This window comes from Canis aureus, chromosome 3, assembly GCF_053574225.1.
Source record: "Canis aureus isolate CA01 chromosome 3, VMU_Caureus_v.1.0, whole genome shotgun sequence".
Lineage (NCBI taxonomy): Eukaryota > Metazoa > Chordata > Mammalia > Carnivora > Canidae > Canis > Canis aureus.
In genome coordinates this window covers 6687604-6713717 of record NC_135613.1, presented here as the reverse complement: position 1 = coordinate 6713717, position 26114 = coordinate 6687604, and the positions used below count along the sequence as shown (strand labels likewise).

The 26114-nt window shown below is 37.0% G+C and overlaps 1 protein-coding gene across 4 annotated transcripts in view; it reads right to left on the bottom strand.

The window, feature by feature from the left end:
- Positions 1–26114, bottom strand: part of CBFB (core-binding factor subunit beta) — a 60303-nt gene that overhangs the window by 14105 nt on the left and 20084 nt on the right. For 2 of the 4 annotated variants that reach the window (XM_077886292.1, XM_077886279.1), the window contains 2 exons: positions 11613–11729; positions 1697–1792 (listed from right to left, as the gene is read on the bottom strand). In XM_077886292.1, the coding sequence (XP_077742418.1) occupies positions 1697–1792; positions 11613–11729 (213 nt within the window). Of the gene's footprint in view, positions 1–1665; positions 1793–11612; positions 11730–26114 lie in introns of all 4 variants that reach the window. The other 2 variants (XM_077886303.1, XM_077886285.1) reach the window with 1 other exon arrangement.

Below are 26114 nucleotides of genomic sequence, written 5' to 3'. Positions count from 1 at the left end.
ATTAGCCTCATTTTATCAATGAGGAGACTCAGCCACAGGAAGATGAAATAAGTTGTTCAAGATGACAAAGTAAGTGGCAAAGCCAGATTCAGATCTTGCAGTCTGGCTCTAGTGTCTGGGCTCTTCACCACTATCTCTCTGTACACACACATACACTTTTGTGCTAACTTAAATAATAGTGTACATATAATTTTGTACATGGAAAACCCACCAATTTTCTGTCATTAAAATACTGATTAAAATTTTTTTAATGTGTTAAAATACATAAAAATTACCATCTCAATCATCTTTTTTTTTTTTTCCTAAATCTTATTTATTTATTCGTGAGAGACAAGAGAGAGAGGCAGAGGGAGAAGCAGGCTCCCTGCAGGGAGTCTGATGTAGGGCTCCATCCCAGGATCATGATGTGAGCCAAAGGCAGACACTGAACCACTGAGCCACCCAGGCGCCCTACCATCTCAACCATTTCTAAGTGTACAGCTCGGTAGTATTAAATACATTTACAATGTTGTGCAACCAATCTGCAGAACTCTTTTTAATGCCTAGAAATTATTCTATTTAGTTCATGTACTATAATTATATTTTAATTCCATTTCTTTTCATTATTGAATATGAATGTGTGCTTTTCTTATTTTTTCTTGTGTGAAATGTTCATGTTGATAATCAAGCTTATAAACTTGGAGCATACATTAACATTTGACTATATCCTTTTCAAACACAGTAGTTCTCGTCTTGATTATTTTATTTTGTTAAGGCATACTTTTTGTAGAAATTGGATTTTTGAACAATGTATAAATACTTTAAATATTAATTGTATAATTAAAGTCTGCTTAAAGTAAGGTACAACTTTACATAGAAAAAAATTCATGTCAATTAAAAGTCATATCAAATTTAAACATTGGGCAAACCTTCCATGTTGAAGACTGAAATAGGGATGGGTAATAAAACTAAAAAGACACAAGGAAGTGATTACTGTAAAAACTGAGGTAATGAGTACTTTTGAGGGAAGGGAGAAGGTCATAATTAGATGTCCACATGGAGGGTGCTGTGAAGGTAGCTGTCAAAATTTGATTTTTTTGATCTGGATAGTAGTTATTAGGGTGTTAGCCTTATAATAATTAAGTTACATATTTCTTTGGTGAGGATTTCTACCTCTGTACCATAAAAAAGTTAAAAGAAACATGGATTAGGTTAATTCTATTCTTTGACTAGTTTAAAAATATTAAATTTTCCTCTAGTAAAAGAGAATACACAAATGGCTGAACATTACACTGTTATCAAATCAAGACAAGCATTCATTAAAAAATGTAAAGTAATATTATTTCCAAAGAGTTTTAATAATGTTCTAAAAATATGTATTCTATGATAACATAAAGTAATTTTAACAAATAACCAAGACAAAAAAAGAGAAAAGATATTTGGATCAATGAATTAAGAGAATATATACATGACCGACAGTAAATGATTTTTTATGAGGATCAATAAATGATGAATTCACATACAACTTAAAATTAAGACTAAAGTCTCTTTATAGCAGTTACATTTAATAAACACAAAGACATAGTATAACTTTTGACAAACAAAAGACAAAATTAAACTATTTATAAAAAACATTATGCACAAACATGACAAAGAGAGCCTGAGAGGTTGGGGGAAAGTACTAACCAGTTACTGCCAGCAGCTGTGAAACTCTCACCTCCATTTCCTCCCGATGAGACCTGTCTCTGTCTTCAAATTCACGCGTCCTTCTCCGAGCCTCTTCAAAGGCCTGTTGTGCTAATGCATCCTCCTGCTGTCAGAATACATGAAAAGGATATTTTACTTTGGGTTTAGAATAAAAACTCAATTTGACAGTATTTGTTTCTTGGAGGAAATAAACAGCAAAGTATTTCTCTAAATATCAAAACCATTTAAAAAAGCCAACGTTGGAGTCACTTTAAAAAAAAAAAACTTCAGTTTTTTCATGTTTGATATTACATTTTGGATATAAGACCTGTGGCTCAATCATATTCTAATAATTGAAAATGTTCTTCCCTTTCCTTACCTCATCCTATTTACCAAAATAAAATCTTGTACAAGTCAATAATTAAGCCAGAAGTTCAAGAAAAAAAGTTGGTAGATACTTCTATAATTTGGGCACAAGACAGGCCAGGCCAGGCCCGGCCCTCTAATTATGACACTAAAGCCAGAAATATATAAAAGAGAATATTAACAGGATTTATTAATATAAATGTTAGAAACTGCTGAACAGAAAGTAAATACAAGTCCAAGGGATATTAGGGATATTATCAAGAAAAAATATTTGTAACATATAACAAATCTATACTAATCCCTTCCCAATCAATAATGATCTGCACGTGAAGAAAATCCAGATACCTCAAATTCACTATGCCTAAGGGACAACTAATTTAAACTTTCTCCTTTACTCCCCTTTAGTTTCCATTCCTGGCACCACTCCTTCATTTCTGCCAGACACCTGAGCCATCTTCATCTTTGACTCTTCACTCTTGCATCTCCACAGGGCCAATCAACCACCAAGTCCTAGCCATCAGACTTCTTAAACATTTTTGGAATCTTTAGTCTCCTTTTATTTTCTACATTTTCCTAGTTCAGGCTTCTAAGATCCCTTATTAAAATTACTGCAAAGATCTCCTCAACAGTGTCTTCCTGCTTCCATTCTGTCATCCCCAATCTAACACACAGAGCTGTCACATGCCTTAGGCACAATCTGACCACAATACTCCCAACTTAAAAAAGCTTTCTCATTGTCTAGAGCACAGAATCTCAACCATTGTAGTCACACACTTCTCGATACTAGGATTTTTCAATAGTATACTTGAAGAAACTAAAAGACAAAAATACCAAAAAAAAAAGTCATCAATATTCACACACCTAGATTCATTATAGCAAGGAGTGGCCAGTAACTCAGTTCTAACCAATGAGACAGAAGCATAGCTCACCTAATGGGGCTTCTAAGAAAGTCTTTTAAGAGACATTTCACCTTTTCTCCTCCCACGAACTGATACAATGCCCAGAGATACAGCAGCCATTACACAAACATAATTATGGGGATGCAATATCACACTGAGCACAGCAGGAAGATGACAAAACCCAGGACCCCTGTAATATAAATAAGTGCTATACCCACCTGGACTGTACCTATACTACTTGGTATCTTGTTCTGTGTGACGCAGCTTTTGTTACTATCAGTATGGCTGCTTAATACTTAACATTGTCATTGACATGATGTCTATAACTTAAAAGTTGTAATCAAATTTCTATTATGATGCATTTACCAGCTGTAAAATAGGCATAGTAGTAATATCTACTTTATAAGACTGTTGTAAAGATTAAATAACAGACAAAACAAGCTTAAGTATAGTAATGGAGAGCATTCGATAACTGCTATTATTTTACAAGCACTTGCAGATATATCAAGTTAACACATCTGACTAGGGATCCCTGGGTGGCGCAGCGGTTTGGCGCCTGCCTTTGGCCCAGGGCGCGATCCTGGAGACCCGGGATCGAATCCCACGTCGGGCTCCCGGTGCATGGAGCCTGCTTCTCCTTCTGCCTGTGTCTCTGCCTCTCTCTCTTTCTCTGTGTGACTATCATAAAAAAACAAACAAAAAAAAACCCCACATCTGACTAAATATCATTACACATTCCTATTGTATTCTCAGAATATACTGTATAAGCTTGAGGTACCTGCAAAAGAACACTGTTCCCAACTCCTATTTTTTAGTCTATGTGCTGCTGAAGCAAGCACCTGTTTCCAGCTCCAAGGGCTTTCTACTATTTAGCTAGCTATCAACTGGGATAGATCTAGGATAACAGGATACTCCTATCCTGTGCATCCATTCACTTTTTCATTTATTCCACAAACGTTTGAATCTTCCTTACATCCAAGTCACTGTGCTAAGGTGCCACATATACAATGTGAGGGGACAAATGGTGCTTCTCCTCATGGTCTCTGGTCTAGTCGGGCAGGCAGACGAAAAATGACAAAAATCAATATATAAATGTCAACTGTGATTTAAGTACAGTAGAGGAATATTTCATGATGAAATGAGAGCATATAATATGAAATATGATCCTATTTCCTAAGGAAGTTATTAGCTACTAATGTATAATCTAGCAATGGTCACAGATTTTTATTTCATTAAAAGGAAAAAAGTATTATTACTAACAGTTGTAGTAAAATAAGCCAAGAGAGATATGGTAGCCTTCTGCTTTCTAACTCTAGCTTCTGTCTTGGTCCTTTCTAGCAAGATGTGAAACATATGTGCAGTGAACAGTTTGCACTGTAATTTGAAAAACAATTGGTGATGGCCAGCATTATCCTTAACTAACACTTACCCCTTCAACGGCAGCATAAAGGGCAACTCCTGATAAAAAAATATTCACCCATAAAGTATGCTCAAAATGGCTAGGGACAACAAATTCTATACAATCTCAGATGGCAGTGGGCACAGCTGTCAACACTCCTGTCCCCACCAGCCACCTGTTATACTATGGTCTTAACCACGATCTGCACAAAGGAGTTAGGTGGGGTCATCATAAAAGGTGGTGTAGTGAAACCCATGTGGCAAATAAAGGCTTTGGAGTCCTGTCATAGAGCATACAGAGAATATTCAGACCATTCTTGCTGCAGTGCTTTTGTTTTTATTCTATTGCTTAAATCTACAACTATATTTATTTTATGGCTTGGTAATACCTTTCTGCAGGAATGAATTTAAAAACTCAAAGCGTAAAAAAAAAAAAACAACCTGGAAGCGTGTATTTAACAAAAAATTAAGAATCAAATTGATTTCCGAAAAAGTTGATGATGGAATACGTAATTTGTATAAAATAACTATTCTCTGTTGGGACCAGAATGGTATCACTGATCACATGAAAACCAAAGAAATAAAACTGCTGAAGAAGCATCAACATATACTTCAAAGGCAACAATTTAACACAAGCAGCTGCAGACGGTACATTTAACATCACTCTGCACAACTTCACACAACTTCATTTAAATCAAGTGATTTAATTCACTGATAAATGACAAATGATTCAATTCATTGTCATGCACATACAAAATGCAAAGCTGTTTATATGCTGACTTCATTAACAAAAACTTTGCAAACAGCTAAAGGACACCAGTTTTACGTCAACATCATGAAGTATGTCAAATAGAAGATCCATTAATTCAAATAATGGTTCAATTTTTTTCTTTTTTTAAAGATTTTATTCATTTATTTAAGAGAGACGGTAAAAGCAGAGGGAGAGGCAGAGGGACAAGAAGACTCCCTGGTGAGTGGGGAGCTGATGCAGGTCTTTATCTAAGGACCCTGGGATCATGACCCAAGCCCAAGGCAGACCCCCTACTGAGACACACAGGCACCCCTGGTTCAATTTTTCTAACTTGATTATATAACCAAAATTAAACTTTTGAAAGGTCATTACACTAAAGGTGAAATTTTTAAAAAAGATTTTATATTTAAGTAATCTCTACACCTAACATAGGGCCCAACATACAACCTGTAAGATCAAGAGTCAGGTGCTCCACTGATTAAGCAAGCATGGCCCCTGAAACATCTTTTTTTGTGACTGCCAAAGCCAATTAATCTAAAAAGTACAATAGTGAAGATAAAATTATTAGCTCTTATATTGATAATACAAATACAAATGCTGGTGGAACACATAATGTATAAGAAGTAACATTCCTGGAGATGCCTGGGAGGCTCAGGGGTTGAGTGCCTTTGGCTCGGGGAGTGATCGAGTCCTGCATAGGGCTCCCTGAATGGAGCCTGCTTCCCCCTCTGCCTGTATCTCTCTGCCTCTCTCTCTGTGTGTCTGGCCGGCTCGTCAGTTAAGTATCTGACTCTTGATTTTGGCTCAGGTTATGATCTCAGCGTTGTGAGATCCAGTCCCAAGTTGGGCTCCGGGCTCGGCATGGAACCTACTTAAGATTCTATCTCTCCCTCTGCCCCTCCTTGCTCTAGTAGCTCTTTCTCTTAAAAAAAAAAAAAAAAAAAAAAAGTAACATTCTCAGTGAATTTTTAAAAACTATGAAACAAAGGAGCACCTGGATGACTCAGTCAGTTGGGTCTCTGGCTCTTGGTTTTGGCTCTGGTCATGATCTCCCAGTCGTGGGATGGGGATTAACCTGCCTTGGGCTTTGTGCTCAGCAAGGACTCTGCTTGGGATTCTCTCTCTTCCTCTGCCCCCTTCTCCACCGTAATGCATACATACAAGCTCTCCTCCTCTCAAATAAATAAATAAATAAATAAATAAATAAATAAATAAATAAATTTAAAAACCATGAAATAAAAATTTATTAGGAACAAGATGTGGCACATGTAATTCATAACTGTATCAAAAGAAGATAGTCTGCCTATCTTCTTTTTTAGAAGTTACAGTTGTATAAATTAGAAATATATTTATGTATCTACAAAGTACATTTTGAACTACAAAATGCTGTGACAAAACTGATGTGGAATACAAAAAATTCATCAGGACAATATGCCCACACTTTGGATTTTAAATAATTTGAGCCTTTGAAGAATTTCTCTGAAATCAATATAAGTTCCTAAAATGGCATTGATCTTTTCATGGTAATTGAAGACTCACTTAAGCTTTGTTCAAAATTAGTTTGAAGTCTCTGATTAAAGTATCCAATGGTGAAATGCCAAAAATTTGATTTTTAAACTTTCAGAGTCCCAATTATTGAAAACCAAAAGCATAAAGACATTGAGTTTTATCCCTACAAATTACAAAAAAGGAACTGAAAGATGAAAATACAATCAGCAAACATGATTTGTTTTCTACAATTCTATTCAGAGTTATATTCACTTATGATAAACTTTTAAAACATTTTATTATAGTGTATTATATCTACAAGAGTACACAAGGCTTTCCTGTCCAATATGGTAACAACTAGCCACATGTGACTACTACACACTTTTAATGTGGCTAGTCTGGAAGTGCCTGGGTGGCTCAGTTGGTTACGCATCTGACAAATTCCTGGTTTTGGCTCAGGTCACAATCTCAGGATGATTAGATTGAGCCCCACATCGGGCTCCTCACTCAGCGGGGAGTCTGCTGGAGGATTCTCTTACTCTGCCCCTCCCCTACTCACTCTTTCTCTCAAATCAATCAATCAATCAATCTAAAAAAAAAAAAAAACAAAAAAACAGCTAGTCTGAGTCTGTACATGGACAATAAACATGAGATTTCAAGTACTTGTAAAGAAAAAAATGTGAGATAGAACAGTTAATTTTTATATTAATTTTATGTCCAAGTATGATATTTTGGATATACTGAGTTAAACAAAATATTATATAAAAATTAAATATAATTGCTTCTTTTAATTTTTTTTTAATGTGGCTTCTAGAAAAACTTAAAATATATTATGTGGTTCACACCTGAATTTTACCAGGCACACTGTCCTAAATTACAGCCTGATGAATTTCCACAAACCAAACTTTCTTTGGAACTAGAATCCATAGAAAGAACCAGAACAGTAACAGTATCTCACAAATTTCCTTCTGTTCCATTCCAGCACCTACCCTCCTCCATCAAGGATAAACCATTATCCTTATTTCTAAAAATAATTAAGTCTTGGCTATTTCTGTACTTTCAGAAGAATGGATTCATACAGCATGTACTTTTTGGGTACAATATATTTGTGAAGTCCATCCATATTGGTGTGCTAGTTTGTAGGTTTCTTTTGTAGTTTTTCATTATCACTGTATTTCTTTGTGTGAATGAGCAATTTATTCATTCTACTGCTAATTGGCATTTAAGCAGTTTGCAGTTTCTGGCTATTTACTAATGATATTGCTACAAATGCCCAGTATATATCTCTTGAGGAATACATGTATTCATTCCCTTTGCATATCATGACTTAGACTAGAATTGCTGGATCACAGGTGTATGTAATTTGCCGTTTTAGTATGTATTGCCAATTTTCCAAATGTGTCAATTTTACATACCAACACATCAACTGTTGTTCCACATTCTTGCCAACATTTGTCAAAAGTACTCTGAACAAAGACAGAAAGACAATACTGGTGAAACTACTCAGCTGAAATACCCACAAACTTAATTAAAATGGAATTGTGATCATACTATTTATCTCTTAGTTTACCAGGTACCAGATACCTCAGCATCTGAGGTATACTCAGCAGATACACCTCAGGTATTCTCAGCATCTGAGAATACTGTCCTCATACAGGAGAAAAAGAGAGAGAGAGAGAGAGAGAGAGAGAATGAGCAAGCTCTCTTAAGCATCTCTTCTTGTCAGGACACTAACCCTATCCTATCAGGACCCCACTCTTAGAACCTCATTTTGGAGTCCCCTGCTTTATTATGTGAGACCTATTATTGTATTAGTTTACTATCACCAAAGGTAGTACTAACTTTGTAGTGATAAAGCTCGATTTATAGACTGGGGCAACAAGACTTAGAAAATTCTAAGTATGGGGCAGGCTGGGTGGCTCAGCGGTTTAGTGCCGCCTTCAGCCCAGGGTGTGATCCTGGGATCGAGTCCCACGTCAGGCTCCTGCATGGAGCCTGCTTTTCCCTCTTCCTGTGTCTCTGCCTCTCTCTCCCCACTCCTGTCTCTCATGAATAAATAAATAAAAATTAAAAAAAAAAAAAAAGAAAATTCTAGGTATGGAAAATTCTGTGGGTTAAATGTAAAACTTTATCATTTTAATAAAATGTTTCAGTTTTAGAAATCAATAAATCTGATATTTTACATGTAAATTTAATCTGCTGTTATCACTTTTTACAGAAACAGCCTCCTAAACTGGGGATTATTTATTGTTTTTCTGAAAAAAGTTAGTGGCTCCTTATACCCATGGAAATCAAGGTAGCAGGGATTCTTTCTTAAGAATTTTAATTTTGGGGATGCCTGGGTGGCTCAGTGGTTGAGCATCTGCCTTTGGCTCACAGCATGATCCCGGAGTCCTGGGCTCGGGTTCCACATTGGGCTTCCTGCATGGAGCCTGCTTCTTCCTCTGCCTGTGTCTCTGCCCCTCTCTCTTTCTCTGTGTCTCTCATGAATAAATAAATAAAATCCTTTTTTAAAAATTTTTATTTATTTATGATAGTCACAGAGAGAGAGAGAGAGAGAGAGGCAGAGACACAGGCAGAGGGAGAAGCAGGCTCCATGCACTGGGAGCCCGATGTGGGATTCAATCCCGGGTCTCCAGGATCGCGCCCTGGGCCAAAGGCAGGCGCCAAACGGCTGCGCCACCCAGGGATCCCAATAAATAAAATCCTTAAAAAAAAAAAAAAAAGAATTTTAATTTTGGTACATATGTACAGATGTACGTATTTATTCGTTCGTTCATTCATTCATTCATTCATTTTAAAAGTAGTCTCCAAATCCAACATGGGGCTTGAACTCACGACCTCAAGATCAAGAGCTGCCTGTTCTACCAGGTAGTCTGGTGCCTCAAGAACTTTAATTTTGATTTTTTTTTTTATTAGGAAGGTTTTGGGTTTTGATGTCTGGATAAGAATTTTCTCACATTTCCATATATGGAGAGCAGAGGAAGAGACAACAACAAAAGAGCTCTTTTTTATTCTTGTCATTATTTTAATTTTATTAAGGGGATTATTATAGAAAAATCGAGGGAAATCAATACCTACTAATGACTGGATATTTTTACTAAGTTCATTTAGCATTTTGAGTGTCATTTTCATCCCACTACCTTCTGGCTTCCACAATTTTAAAAGACAAGTCAGCTGTTAATCTTACTCTGGCTCCCTTGCATGCGATGAGTCCTTTTTATTGCTTTTGAGATTCTTTGTTTTTCAAAATTTGACTGTGATGCATCTAGGTGTGGATTTCTTCATTTTTACTTCTTGAAGTTCACTGAACTTCTAGGAGATGGAGATGAATATTTTCAATCAATTTGGAAGTTTTCATCAGTTATTATTTCTTAAAACTTTCTCCCTCTTTCTCCCTTCTTCTGAAAACTTCCACTACATGTACATATCTGGTATGCGTGTTGCTATTCCATAGGTCTCTGAGATTATTTTGTTTTTCTTTCTGTTCTTCAGACTGGATAATTTCTAAAAATCTATGTTCAAATTCACTACTTCTTTCTTCTGCCAGTTCAAATCTGCTGTTGAGTGATCTTTGTTGATATTCTCCATTTGATAAGTCATTGTCATTACAATTTTCCATTAATTATTTAAAGGAAGAATCTTCCTTTAATTCTTTGAATGTACTAATAAATAACTGCTTTTAAGCCTTTGTCACTAAGAACCAACACTGGGGCGCTCCTTCAAAGTTTCTATTGGCTGCTTTCCCCCTGAATATCAGTAATATTTTCATGTCTACATTTTTGGTTGAAAACGGGAGATTTTAGACAATATGCTGTAGTAACTCTGAACTCCTGCCTCTGTAGTAACTGACTCCTGCCTCTGCTGTGTTGTTGCTGTTTCTAATCTTTCTGCTTAATGACTTACCTAGACTTTTTTTTTTTTTTTTAACCTGGACTAATTCTGTAGAATTTGTTTCCCCAGCAATGTGCAGCCTCTGGTATCACTGCCTAGCTTTGTTTTGTGGTTAGGCCTAGCTTTCTAGGGGGTTGCCCTGGGTCAACATAACTTAATGGTCAGCCAATGCCTGTTCAGGAGTTTCACTTAAACACCTGGAGCTAGCAGGCTTCTGTCTTTTGTTATTGGATCTGTGTGCAGCTTGAATACTTTCAAAGTGCGAGGATTTTATCATTCTACTCTGTGTACACTAGTAGCCTGAAATGGCCTTCTTTGTTCTCGCTTGAGCAGGTACAGCCTTACACATGCACATAGTCTTCTGGACCGTAAGAAGTATGTGTGATTTTAATAGGGCCCACATTAGTGACCTGTTTCCCTAGATTTCTCTGTTAAGTATCTGGCTAATCTGCCATTTCATTGGTTCCTGCATCATTTGCCTTTCTGGAGCATTTGCCAGGAACATAACATCCCTGGGTATGAATTTTTTCAAGCACCATTCTAAATAAAGTCAGCTCCTTCTGACAGGACAGTAGAACTGCCAGTCTCCATGGCTTTTCCTGCTTGCCTAACCTGAGGGACCAGAGCTGAGGGAAGGGATGGAAGTCCTACTGACTAAAATGCCAGAGACTATCAGGTCCTTACCGAAATTCAATAGCTTTGTATGAATAAACACCTCTCAATGTATGGCCTTTAGTAAATTTCCAGAGACCTTAATTTTTTTTTTTAAACAATTTTGTCCAGTTTAATCACTGCTTTCTGGGAGAGGATTTGCCAAACTCCTCACCGATCCACTCCAGAAATGCTACATTTTATTCTGAACTGTCTTTCCCCATGATAATGTTCTGAAGATCAAGAACAAATGTTAAACAGAACCATTTACTGGACTTTGAAGTGCCTCCCTGAGCAGACAAGAATAGTCCCATCAAATTGAGAACCACTGAAAGAAAAACTTTCCCCAAACTAGAACCAGAATGGGATTCCAGGATTCCTCAATACCACTTGAACATGAGACTTTTTATACTTACTCTTAAGGACGGGGTAAAATAGATGCACGGATGAAGGTAAAATTAGAAAGAGACCATGCTCAGTAGATCCTGATATCACCCTACCTGGGCTCGTTCCTCATCAAACTCCAGGCAGCCCATACCATCCAGTCTCTGGAGATCAATCCAGCCTTTCCAGATAACACAGACTCCATTCAGAATCATGGGAGCCTTCAAATACACCTAAGACACAGAAAAGAAGGATGAAAACCAATGATAAGCCATCACACACACATAAAATGAAGAATAAGCTTACTAAGAAAACCTGTGGCTTTCTTAGGGGGGAAAAATGAATACAATTATAAAATTAAGAATTGTAGGGGCATATGCGTGGCTTATTCAGTTGAGTGTTCAACTCTTGCTTTCGGCTCAGGTCACGATCTCCGGGTCATGGGACAGAGCCCTGCATCAGGCTCCCGGCTCAGCAGGGAAGCTGCCTGGGATTCTCTCTCTCCTTCTGCCTCCCCACCCCTGCTCATGCTCTCTCTAAAATAAATAAATACATTCTTTAAAAAAGTGTAGGAAAGTATATAAACCAGAGCCTCTGACCAAATATAAATTAAGTTAATCTGGTTTACCAGTACTTTATTTCTAATCACAAATTCTTTCAAATTGTTTTTAAAACAAAGTTATGGGATCCCTGGGTGGCTCAGCAGTTAAGCACCTGCCTTTGGCCCAGGGTGCGATCCTGGGGTTCTAGGATCGAACCCCATGTCGGGCTCCTTGCATGGAGCCTGCTTCTCCCTCTCTCTGTGTCTCTCATGAATAAATAAATAAAAATCTTAAAAAAAAATAAAACAAAGTTACACAGATATTGTAAAAGCTGTAGTAAAATGATAACTTGAAATAGATATCATTGCTCCGCCAGCTAAAGCCAGGACAATCAAATATTTTGCCTTGATTTCTGAACTTTGGGTTAAAAGATAAAAGGACTGAAAACAAATGGAATTTACTAGCCCCTAAAGAGAGCACACACCCCCTAAAGAGAGTTTCCCTGTGTTTGGATCTCTGGAGCTACCCAGGGTCAGGCTCTTCATACTTCCCTTCAGTTCTATAGCTATCTCATAGCTTCCCGTGAAGTAATGCTGCTTTTTTTTCTTTTTCTTTTTTTACTATAGGTGGTTGGCCATACTTGATGTCTACTGTTTTTAACCAAAGAAACTTAACTGATATAATATTTATTTACCATTAATGTGCTTGCTTCGGCGGCATATATACCATTATCTACCAAGTAAGTATAAATAAGTAATTCTAGAGCAAAAGTCACTTTAGGTTTGTTTTTTAAATTCAAGCGAGTTTCATTTTCAATCACCAAATTCCCATAGTGCCTGGAAGTCTAACTGTTCTCAAGAGCCATTAAGGATCTATCAAGGAAGGAAATGTACAAATACTATCATCTTAATGTGAAAATTTTATTTTACAATAAGAAATATAAGAAATTAAAAAAAAAAAGAAATTTATGACAATTCTTATACTCTCCCCTCATCCTAATACTCTCCTATCCTAACAGTAACTTTAGGGAAAAACATTGTTATTTTAGGTCTCCTTTATCTCATTTAACATGGGCTTCAGGATAAAAATCAGCATAGATATTTATTATTTTATGCCTTAACAAAAGATTTTTTAGACGCAAAGGAAGCAGGACTTCCATGACTCTTCAAGACTCCATATTATCAAATATATCTTTATAAATAAGGTTCTTTATTTGTACTAGATATATTTTATTTGGATAATCTAAATGCTTCTGTGAGCTAAAATTAGTATTTATTAACTGAAATTATATAAAATTGGTTAAGACAGTCTTCATTTTGAGAAAAAGCTGGAAGCATTACCCTTTTTCTTTATTCAACTCAGCAGTTTCTTCAACAATCTTGGGGTAATCTTGTTTTTAGAGAGGTTTAGTAAGAATAATCGATTGTCGATAATTATAAATATGCTCAAAAAATTACAATTGAGACACCTGTAACATAAAACCTACAGGATTTATGCCATCTTAACACACATTTTTGTCATTCTCCTCTACTCCTAAATGCAACCTTTTTTTCCTGGTAAGGGCTCCACACTGAACTAATTTCTATTTATAATGGGGAAAAAAGCCCAAAACACAAGGTTCCATTTCTCCTCCCATTTGGACCAAGGGAAATAGTCTACAGTTACAGATGAAACCGTTTAACCACACATTTCCTTCTGTTCTGATAAGTGCTCATTCTCTTCCACATTGTGAATTTAAAACTACTAAATGTGCACTTCATCAAACAAGTGACTCTGACGACCTCATTTTCAACAACTCACAAAACCTAAAAACAATACCCCTCTCTTCGTTGCTTATCTATATAACTCCACTTAACATATCTTCTAGTCAAGATCTCTACCTACTCTTCTCAGCAGGAGTAGGGTGCCAGAGTGAGGTGTAACATTTCACCTACAAAATATTCCATTATTTCAAATTCTCATGCTAATCATGAAGAGAATTCTTCAATTTTAACAGCAAAAGTCAACTTCATGATCAGATTACATATTCTTCATCAGTGATTTATATCATTTAGAATCAAGTATATTCATATTAATTTGATAATCAAAAATACTTTCTTTATGAAATTCCTAAATTTTTAAAAAGCCCATTCATTACCTTTTTTTTTTTTTTTAAGATTTTATTTTTATTTATTCATGAAAGACACAGAGAGTGGCAGAGACACAGACAGAGGGAGAAGAAGGGTCCCTGTGGTGTGTCTGATGCAGGACTCAATCCCAGGACCCCCGGATCACGACCTGAGCCAAAAGCAGATGCTCAACCACTGAGCCACCCAGGTGCCCCATCATTACTTCTTTATAAAAATCTTCTCAGGACAAAGAAAACCACTGATCTGCTTTTTTTTGTTGTTGTTGTTGTTTTTTTACTGATCTGCTTTGTGAAATTCCTAAATGTATTCAGAGAGTGACTACAGTTCTTAGTCAAGGCCTGTGCCTGGAATCCTAATGTTAAATAATATTTAGATGATCCTGGTGATTTAGTTAGATATTCACATTCAAATAAAGTTTTATGTGTAGATCTTCAAATGTTTGGTACCTTCATACATTCATGAATACCTAACCTCAAAGTATGAAGAAAATAAAAATCCTGTCTCTTAACAGTTTGGCACTTTGTAATGTAATTTAATAATGTCATTTAAACACTAAGATAACTTTCACTGAAAATAATGCCTTATTTCCAACTGTGAAAAGAAAATTATTAGAATGTGACCTGGGGATTAAACTCATTGTCCAAAGATAATTACATATTTTACACAAAATGTGTTCTATAAGGCCTTCAGAAGGATTAAAACAAATTTAGCTAATCACATACAGAAACAACAAAAGAGCCTGCTTATCTTTCCAAAAGTAAAGTATCAGAGAATGTGAGACATCAGAGAAAGTATTATTTTGAAAATAAGATAAAAGTTAGTATTACATAATTTTTAGTCACATCAAGCTCTAAATGTTAAGTGTGATATTATATTCAATCCAAATTATGCATATCACCACCTTATTTTCTCATTCGATAGCTTTAAACACCACATCACTGTAGCAGTAGAGCTTCAGCAAGAACATATATATATGCTATCAACTGTGGCATTATCCACATACTGGAATACTATTCACCATAAAAAGAAATAAAGTATTGATATATGCTAGAACGTGGATAAATCTTGAAAACATCATGCTAAGTGAAAAGAAACCAAAAAAGGCCACATACCACATGATTCCATTTATTTTCAATGTCCAGAACAGGCAAATACAGAGAGAAACAAGAAAGGAGAGTAGTAGGTAAAACTCAGGGGCAGAGGGCAGGGGGGAATGAATGATTGCTAACAGTACAGTATTTCCTTCTGGGGCGATGAAAATGTTTTGGAATTAAAGAGTAGTAATGGAGGGCAGCCCGAGTGGCTCAGGGGTTTAGAGCCGCCTTCAGCCCAGGGCGTGATCCTGGAGACCCGGGATCAAGTTCCACATCAGGCTCCCTGCATGGAGCCTGCTTCTCCCTCTGCCTGTGTCTCTGCCTCTCTCTCTCTGTGTCTCTCATGAATAAATAAATAAAATATTTTTTTAAAAAAAAGAGTAGTAATGGTTGCGTAACTCTGTGAATACACTAAAAATCCCTGAATTTATACTCTAAAAGCATAAATTTTGTGGTATATGAATTTTATTTCAACAAAGCTATTATAAAAGTATCTATATTAATGTTTTTCTGTTACACAGGTGATATCTGTAAGATACGTAAATAGATTTTTGAGTAGACAGTTGCATATAGGATTCTAGTACTCTGAGAAGATATGAGCTGATGATAAATCTGGAAGCCATTGGGTAGCCTGGGTGGCTCAGCAGTTTAGCGCTGCCTTCAGCCCAGGGTGTGATGCTGAAGACCCAGGATCGAGTCCCACGTCAGGCTCCCTGCATGGAACCTGCTTCTCCCTCTGCTTGTGTCTCTGCCTCTCTCTCTCTCTCTCTCTCCCTCTCTTTCTCTCTCTCTCTGGGTCTCTCATGAATAAAAACAATCTTAAAAAAAAAAAGAACTGGCAGCCATCAATAATACAGTGGTATTTAACTTCAAAGGAGAGAAAGAGATTCCCCAAGCAAAAAAAAAAATAGAAGAAAAGAAGGAGGCCCAGGAAGAACTCAGGAAATCCAACTTTTATATGCTGGGTAGAAGAAAAGAACCTAGCAGAGTCAGCTATGAATAGCCAGTGGAGAGAGAAAAACGTTTAAGGAACTTAGTGGCTAAAGGTTAAGTTATAGGCCCCCAAGGAAACTTCCCCTTTGTTGGATGCATCAGATATCTAAATATTGTGTTACAGGATCTTAGGTCACTCACAACTTTTAGCAATGCTTTTATTTAAGGTAGGAGTTCTTAGTCTGGAGTTCAGAGAACCTCCAGGGACTTGGGTTTATGGCTAAATTTCAAAGACTAGAAACATCTTGAATTCTATGTAAAAATTTACATGTTTGTTTGAGCCTATCCATGTGCGTTTTTCTACAAAAGTCCACTACTTTCTTTTTTTTTTAAATTTTATTTATTTATTTATTCATAGAGATGCAGAGAGAGAGAGAGACAGAGACACAGGCAGAGGGAGAAGCAGGCTCCATGCAGAGCGCCTGACGTGGGACTCGATCCCGGGACTCCAGGATCATGCCCTCGGCTGCAGGCGGCGCTAAACCGCTGCGCCACCGGGGCTGCCCAAAAGTCCACTACTTTCATCAGATTGTCAAAAGGGTGTATAAAGCAAAAAGGATTCAATCATGACAGTAAAAACTTCATTCTTCTCTTCCCGCATAGACACCAAGATCTTTGTAGCACAGAGCCTGGGAGATGATAAATATCTTTCATTTAGTAAATGGACTAAACTTCCTAAATAGGTAAAAATTAGTTACCTGTGTTTTGAAACATAAATGTCAGAAAAAGGGTATAAGAAAACACAGCCTTCTCATTTATCAACATGCACAAAAACAGTTCTATCTCTGAGAGTCTGGAGTCTACTTATTCTGAGAATATCTAAATTTGGAGTAAGCAGTGGCATCCTCAATTGCCCTTTCTTCTACAATATTATATATTTATAGAAGTTTAGTGTTTCTAGCTCCTAGGTAGCTGCACTGAGAATAGAAATTGAGGCCACAACAGAAGAGCAGAAAGAGCTGTCTTTTCTGAGAGGTTCTAAAGAAAATAATTTCAAAATAGTTAGATAGAAAAATAGATTTGCAAACAACATTCCCATGCACAGGAGTGTTGAGCCGTAAAATCAATATAGATAGACACTAAGTGTCAAAGCTATTAACAAAAACAGAAACAGATACTTCACCTTCAAAAACCCATTTCAATTGGAAAGAATATTTCACTTCTCTGTAATCAATTGCTGGAGCTTAAACACTTGTGACTCTAATCTAGAAATTCAGTTATTAGAAAAAATAGTAAGAGGGAATGACCAGCTCCTTAAGTGCTCAGTAAATATTTGAATAATGATTTTTAGAAGAGCAGAAATAGGGACGCCTGGGTGGCTCAGTGGTTGGGCACTTCCCTTCGGCCCAGGGTGTGATCCTGGGGTCCCGGGACCCAGTCCCGTATTCCCTGCATGGAGCCTGCTTCTCCCTCTGCCTGTATCTCTGCCTCTCTCTCTGTCTCTCATGAATGAATAAATAAAATCTTTAAAAAAAGACCAGAAATAGAGTTGGAATTTAGAAATGATTTCTTGCAGCTTCCCTCTAATTTCAATTTGAAAATATCTACCTATTCAACAAACATTACTACCTATTATTTTGTGTAGGGTATTACATACAGGGTGGTAGGAGTATACCAGTAATTTTAAAAACATGTACCTCCTACTACCCAAAAGAGATTCCCATATCAATTAATAGTCTTTACTGAGAAAGAGCTGAATAAATTTAAAAAAAGAGCTTTAAGTATTATATTCACCTCTTATATTTAAGTTGGACTCACTCAACTCTTAAGGTTAATGGAATGCACCAATGATAAATGTAAGAAGTCTGAATCCATCAGCTTTCCAACCTCCTTTTGAAGACTGTAATTCTAACAAATTTGCATATAAATGTGACTGAAGATTACCTACCTGAAAAATCCAAAATACTCAATGGAAAAACCAAATGAATTAATGAATTCAATAAGGTAGCTGGTTATAAAAAACAATATACAAAAACCAACTTTCTTTTTTTTTTTAAAGATTTTATTTATTTATTCATGAGAGACACAGAGAGAGAGAGAGAGAGAGAAAGGCAGAGGCACAGGCAGAGGGAGAAGCAGGCTCCATGCTGGGAGCCCGACATGGGACTCGATCCCAGCTCTCCAGTATCAGGCCCTGGGCTAGAGGTGGACACTCAACCACTGAGCCACCCAGGCATCCCAAAAAACCAACTTTCTAATAACACAAGTAACTCTTTAGAAAATAAGACGGAAAAAAGAATATTTTAGAACATCAATAAAAGTATCAACTACTACGAATGAATTTTATAAGAAACATGCAGACTCTGTAAGAAGAAAATACCTAATTTTTGAAAAACAAACAATTTGAATAACTAGCAAAATGTGATACTCTGTAATAGTAAGACTTCAAGTGCCAATTTACCCCAAAGTAACTCTTTTAATAAAATTCCAATGAAATCTCAAAATAATGTTTCTGGAATTTGAGAATTAAGTCTACAGTTCATACAAAAGAATGAAAGTATTAGAAAGTATTTTCTGCCCTTTAGGATATTAAAACATGTAGTAACGCAATCAGTACCCCTGTACTGGTGCTATGGCTGTCAGAAAAAACATACTGGAATAAACAAATAATCAAAAATGAAACCAAGGGGATGCCTGGGTGGCTCAGTCAGTTAAGTAACTTGCCTTGGCTTGGGTCATTATCCCAGGGTCTGGGATTGAGCCCTGTGGTCACAGTCATGGCAGACTCCCTGATCAGCGGGGACACTGCTTCCCCCTCTCCCTCTGCCTGCTGTTCCGGGTTTGTACACTGTCAAATAAAATCTTAAAATAAAAACAACCCAAGTATATAAGTCTTTAATAAATGAAAAAGGCAACATTTCAAATCAAGGATAAAAGGATATATTATTTAACCAGTGGCAATGAGAAAACTGGCTATTTAAGAAAAATGGGTTTAGGGGCACCTGGGTAGCATCTGCCTTTGTCTCAGGTGGTGATCTGGGGTCCTGGGATCAAGTCCTGCATCAGGTTCCCCACAGGGAGCCTGCTTCTCCCTCAGCCTATGTCTCTACCTCTCTCTCTGTGTCTCTCATGAGTAAATAAATAAAATCTTGAAAAAAAAAGAATTTAAAATTAAAATGAAAAAAGTTTGAAACAAAATGTCTAAAAACTATGAAAAAAATTTCCACTAACATCTATTAAATTAAAACAAGATAACTATATCAATCTCTAAACAAATATAAAAAAATTTAATGTCTATGAGGCGAAAAGCCAAAGTTCTACTACATTGTCAGAGGGGGGAGTGTGAACCAGTTAACAATACTGGGAAGGCATTTTTTGGCAGTAACTGTGAATTTTCCTTGGACTCAACAATGTCATGTCTATGAATATATCCTAAAATTTAATCAAAGATGTACACAAAATATTTGATTACAAGGATGCTCATCCATAGGGTTTTTTTTTTTTTATGATGGCAAAAGATTAGAAATAATCTAGCGGTCAACATTTTATTGTTGTTCAATGTTAATGAACCAACAATATATATTAAACAAGTTGTCCTTAAACAGAAATACACATGAAACAAGATTATGTATTTGTTGGCAGAGGAAAATGTTGTGACCAGGGGCTTGCAGGAACCTAACTGTAACATCTCCGGAAGAAACTGTTCAGTACTCACTAATTCAGGGTCTGCAGCCACTTTATACAAGGTAACTACTAAATAATGAAAATCAACTATAATAATTTTTATTAATTTTTTAAAATAATATATTTTTTTAAGTAAGCTCTACGTCCAATGTGGGACTAGTTCAAGCACAATCTCAAGATCAAGAGCCACATGCTCTTCTGACTGAGCCAGTCAGGTGCCCCAACTGTAATTACTTTCAAAAGAAAAGGCATATTATCACTATTCTTAGCCCCAAGACAGTCCAGGAAGAGTGAAAAAATGTGCTTTGGAGTCAGATCAAACCTCGGTTTAAATTCTAGCTCTATCAGTGTGTCTGAGACAAATTATTATTTAAATTTGCTAATAAGCCTCCAATTCTTTACATATAAAATCAGGGCTAAATAATACCTTTTTTATACATGATAGTAAAAATTAGTTAAGATAATATATATAAAACTTATGAGGGCAGCCTGGGTGGCTCAGTGGTTTAGCGCCGCCTTCAGCCCAGGGCGTGATCCTGGAGATCCAGGGTCGACCCATGCATGTCGAGCTCTGTGCATGGAGCCTGCTTCTCCCTCTGCCTGTGTCTCTGCCGCTCTCACTCTCTCATTCTCTGTCTCAAATCAATCAATCAATCAATCTTAAAAAAAAAAAAAAAACTTATGAAACACAGAGAGCACCACAGAAACACTGTTTGCACACACATTCCCACCAATGTTCTACATAGTGATTTCTTTGCAAGGGAAAAAAAGCCTCTTTTTTGAGAGAACTGAAAAATTGTTCTTACCAATGAACCAGCAGATATGCATTAATACTGGGATGGCACACACACCAATGAAAACAAGATATTCTGCTAATGAAGTACGCACCCTGTCTTTCAGTTGTAATCATTTCTGCAGTCTATTCCTTTAGGAGATACTTGGTCTCTCTGTCTCTTATGAATAAATAAATAAAATCTTAAAAAAAAAAAGAAGATACTTGGTTCTGACTCCTCTTCCTTTAGCCACATGCTCCTCCCCATTCATTTTATTTTATTTTAATTTTTTATTTTTTTTAAAATTTTTTTTTATTTATTTATGATAGTCACACACAGAGAGAGAGAGAGGCAGAGACACAGACAGAGGGAGAAGCAGGCTCCATGCACCGGGAGCCCGACGTGGGATTCGATCCCAGGTCTCCAGGATCACGCCCTGGGCCAAAGGCAGGCGCCAAACCGCTGCGCCACCCAGGGATCCCCTCATTTTATTTTTATTTTTATTTATTTATTTATTTATTTATTTATTTATTTATTTATTTATTTATTTGTTTTTATGATAGTCACACACAGAGAGAGAAGCAGAGACACAGGCAGAGGGAGAAGCAGGCTCCATGCACTGGGAGCCCGACGTGGGATTCAATCCCGGGTCTCCAGGATTGCGCCCTGGGCCAAAGGCAGGGGCCAAACCGCTGCGCCACCCAGGGATCCCTCCTCCCCATTCATAAATGCACAGTCAACTGCTTGCCTGGTGGATAAATCACTAAGAAAGTCATTCAATCTCACTTGCCTCTGAATCACAACTGGGTTGCATATAAGTGTGAAAAACAGCTTCTTCTAGAGTGATTTAATGTGACTTACCAATCTACTCCTTGCAGTTCAAAAAAGAAATAACATGAATTCAGAATGTACCTGGAACTTAATATTAATAGACTGTGTATGTGTACACACACACACACACACACACAATAAATGGAGTGTTTGCCAGATAGAAAAATCCATCTTAAAATTCATATGGAATCTCAAGGGACCATAATAAGTCAAAATAATCTTGAAAAAGAACAAAACTTAACTCATAATTCCTGATTTCAAAACTTACTACAAAGCTTCAGTAGCCAAAAAGTGTAGTGCTGGCATAAAGACAAACATATGGATTGATGGGATAGAATAGAAAGTGCAGAAATAAATCCTCTTGTATATGGTCAAGTGATTTTTGATAAGGGTGTGAAGACCATTCAATGGGGGCAGAACAGTCTTTTCAACAAATGCTGGGAAAATGGACATACAGATGCGAAAGAATGAAGTTGGACTCTTACTATATACACTATATATGAAAATTTACTCAAAATGGATCAAAAACCTAAATTTAAGGCCTAAAATTAAAAACTTTATTTTTTTATTTTGAAATTATAAAACTTTTAGAAGCAAACATAGGATAAAAGCCTCATGACACTGGATCTGACAATGATTTCTTGGAGATGACAGCAAAGACACAGATAACAACAAAACATAGACAAATAGGACTTTATGAACATTTATAAATTTTCTGCATCTAAAGACACTATTAGCTGGTGCCTGGGTGGCTCAGTGGTTGAGCATCTGCCTCAGGTCATGATCCCGGGGTTCTGGGATGGAGTACCACATCAGGTTCCTCATGGGGAGCCTGCTTCTCTCTCTGCCTCTCTGTGTGTATCTCTCATGAATAAATAAAATCTTACAAAAAATAATAAAGACACTACTGGGGCACCTGGTTGGCTCAGCTGGCAGAGCATGTGACTACTGACCTCCAGGCTGTTGAGTTTGAGTGCCACATTGGGCATAGAGATTACTTAAAAAAATAAAATAAAATAAAATCTTTAGAAAAATACAGACACTATTAACAAAGTAAAAAAGAAACCCACAGGGACTCCTGGGTGGCTTAGCGGTTAAGCGTCTGCCTTTCACTCAGGGCGTGATCCTGGGGTCTGGGATTGAGTCCCATATCAGGCTCCTGCATGGAGCCTGCTTCTCCCTCTGCCTATGTTTCTGCCTCTCTGTCTCTCATGAATAAATAAATAAAATCTTAAAAAAAAAAAGATAGCAACCCACAGAGTGGAAGAAAATATTTGCAAATTATGTATATCTATTAGGGGATTCATATCCAAAGTTAACAGATGCCTAAAACTCAACAACAAAAGAACAATTCAATTAATTCAATATAATTCAATTTATTACCTTGCTTTTATCATTTTATTCCTAAGTATGTAGCATATTGCAGAATTTCCTTCCTTAAAAGGCTCAATAATATTCCTTCGTGTGTTAAGATGCCACATTTTGCTTATCCATTCATCTGTCAATGGACACTTGGATTATTTCTATGTTTTAGCTATTGTGAATAATGCTGCTATGAACATGGGTATACCCATGTCTTTAAGATCCTGCTTTCAGGGGATCCCTGGGTGGCGCAGCGGTTTGGCACCTGCCTTTGGCCCAGGGCGCGATCCTGGAGACCCGGGATCGAATCCCACATCAGGCTCCCGGTGCATGGAGCCTGCTTCTCCCTCTGCCTGTGTCTCTGCCTCTCTCTCTCTCTCTGTAACTATCATAAATAAATAAAAATTTAAAAAAATTAAAAAAAAAAAAAAAAAAAAGATCCTGCTTTCAGTTCTTTTAAGTGACTACCCAGAAGCGGAATTGCTGGATCATATGGTAATTCTGTTGGTAATTTTTTAAGGAATCGCCATATTGTTTTCCACAGTGGTTGTACTCTTTTGCACTCCCACCAGTGCTGCACAAGGGTTCCAGTTTCTCATCCTCATCAACACCTTTCCTGGCTTTTTTTTTTTTTTTTTTTTTTAGAGTTTAAAATTTTTTTCTTTTTAATTTTATGAAAGAGAGAGAGAGAGAGAGAGAGAGAGAAGAGTCAGGAGGAAGGGGAGGAAGAAGCAGATTCCCTGCTGAGCAGGAAGCCTGCTTTTGTGGGCCTGCCCCCGGGACTGAACACACTTGAAGGCAGACGCCCTAATGACTAAGCCACCTAGGTGACTCCCTTTTCTGTTTTTTTGGCTAGTAGCCATGCTAATGGGTATAAGGTAGTATCTTTCATTGTAGTTGCATTCCCTAATGATTAGTGATGTTGAGTATCTTTCATGTGCTTATTGGCTATTTCATCTTTGGAGAAATGTCTATTTAAGTCCTTTGCTCATTTTTTAATAAAAGAAATTAAAAGTGAGAGATCTTGGGGTGACCAGCTGGCTTACTCAGTAGGGCATGCGACTCCTGATCTTGGAGTCCTAGGTTCAAACTCCACATTGGGTACAGAGATTACATAAATAAGTAAATAAAGTAGGAGATATTAAATAATTCACTTGTAGAAGGTCACAAAGTTAGGTGGCAGAAGTTAGCACCTAGAACTCCTGACTTTATATGTTCACTTAAACCACAGTGGCATTAATGAACTTCATTATTAATGTTTTCTAAGTATTTCAGATAGTGTGAAATTAGACTATTTCCCTAAAGAATACACAGAGACTGGATAGTCAATTCAATGCTTAAATCTACAGTGCCCAGAATATCATAAACTCTTTGTATGACTATAATGTACATATGAATACCTCCCCCTGCCCCCCAAATAGCTTACTAGTTGTGCCATCTTCATTCTATGATTCAAAATAAACAAATGAGGGATCCCTGGGTGGCGCAGCGGTTTAGCGCCTGCCTTTGGCCCAGGGCGTGATCCTGGAGACCCGGGATCGAATCCCACGTCAGGCTCCCGGTGCATGGAGCCTGCTTCTCCCTCTGCCTATGTCTCTGCCTCTCTCTCTCTCTCTGTGTGTGACTATCATAAATAAATGAAAAAAAAAAATTAAAAACAAAAAAAAAACAAAAAAAAACAAAATAAACAAATGAATATTTAAGAGAGTCCTGGAATGTTCTGACCAAGGTGGTACAATTTCAAGTAAAAAGCTTATAAAATTAAATGACAGAATTCTTTGCTTCTTAAGACAAAAAAAAAAAGGAAGAAAGAAAAGAAAAGAAAAGAAAAAGAAAGAAAGAAAGAAAGAAAGAAAGAAAGAAAGAAAGAAAGAAAGAGAAAAGAAAAGAAAAGAAAAGGAAAGAAAAGAAAAGAAAAAGAAAGAAAGAGGTAGATGCTGTTTATTGTAATCCACTCCCAAGTCAACTCTGTGGGAATTATTTTTTTAAATACTGGAACTTTTACTAAATTATACTATTAATACAGAAGAATTATGTTTAGTTGTCTAGCAGCACAATTGTCCATCATGAACATCATTCACACTATAAGCTAGAAAAACAAGTCAAGGGATGGCTGGGTGGCTCAGTGGTTGAGTGCCTCCCTTCAGCACAGGGAGTGACCCTGGAGTCCCAGGATTGAGCCCCACATCGGGGCTCCCTGCATGGAACCTGCTTCTCTCTCTGCCTAGGTCTCTGCCTCTCTCCCTCTGTGTCTCTCATGAATGAATAAAAAAATCTAAGACAAACAAAAAAACAAGCCAAGTCAAATTATTAAAAAGAAAAAGATGAAGGTTAAAGGTTGTTGTGAAGCCACCAAAATGAGGTCTAAAGGGATCACATTAAAATATTAGTGGTTATTCAGAGTAATGGAGAAAGTAACTTAATGGGCTAAAACTACTTAATTTAAGGCTTTAGAAAGCAGGATGTGGAGTTTCTGGCAACTTACCTAATGATTATTTATTAGCAGCAGTGTGGTATGTTGCAAACAACACAGATTCTGGGGTAAAAAAGATCTGGGTCTGGATCCTGGCTCTACCTAGGAAACAGATTACTTGACTTCTGAAGATTTATTTGCCCTCTCTGGGCCCCAGGTTCCTAAACTGATAAAATCAGGCTATCACCAAATGTCTTTCAAAATCAAGTAAAAGACTTCACTATATGGTGCAAGGTTAAGAGAATCGGTGATAATGTCAATCATCTACCACAGGGCCTGGTAGTGATCACCATAAAAATTGGTCTGCAGATTTTCAAAATGTCTAAATTTCTGGGGCACCTGTGTGGTTCACCCGGTTAAGCGTCCAACTCTTGGTTTCAGCTCAGGTCATGCAGGATCTCATCAGTCATGAGATTGAGCCCCACCAGCCCCAAGTCCGACTCTATGCTCAGAGAGGAATCTGCTTAAAGGTTCTTTCCCTTTGCCCCATCCCCCACTCACAAGCAGGCATGCATGTGAGCTCACTCTGTCTCTCTCAAATAAATAAATCTTTTAAAAAAGAATAAAAATAAAATGGTCTGAAGTTCTGAAAATGTTCTGGAATTAGATGGTGGTGGAGGATGCACATAGTGAATATATTAAAAATATATTTTATGTGAATTTTATTTCAACTTTTAAAATGGCCCAGAGATGTTCTGGATAGCAAATGGCAAGACAGGACTGAAAAGCTGCTAGCATGAATAAACAACACCCTAAAAAATTTGGAGGATTCTCTAAGAGGGCATTATTTAAAGCAA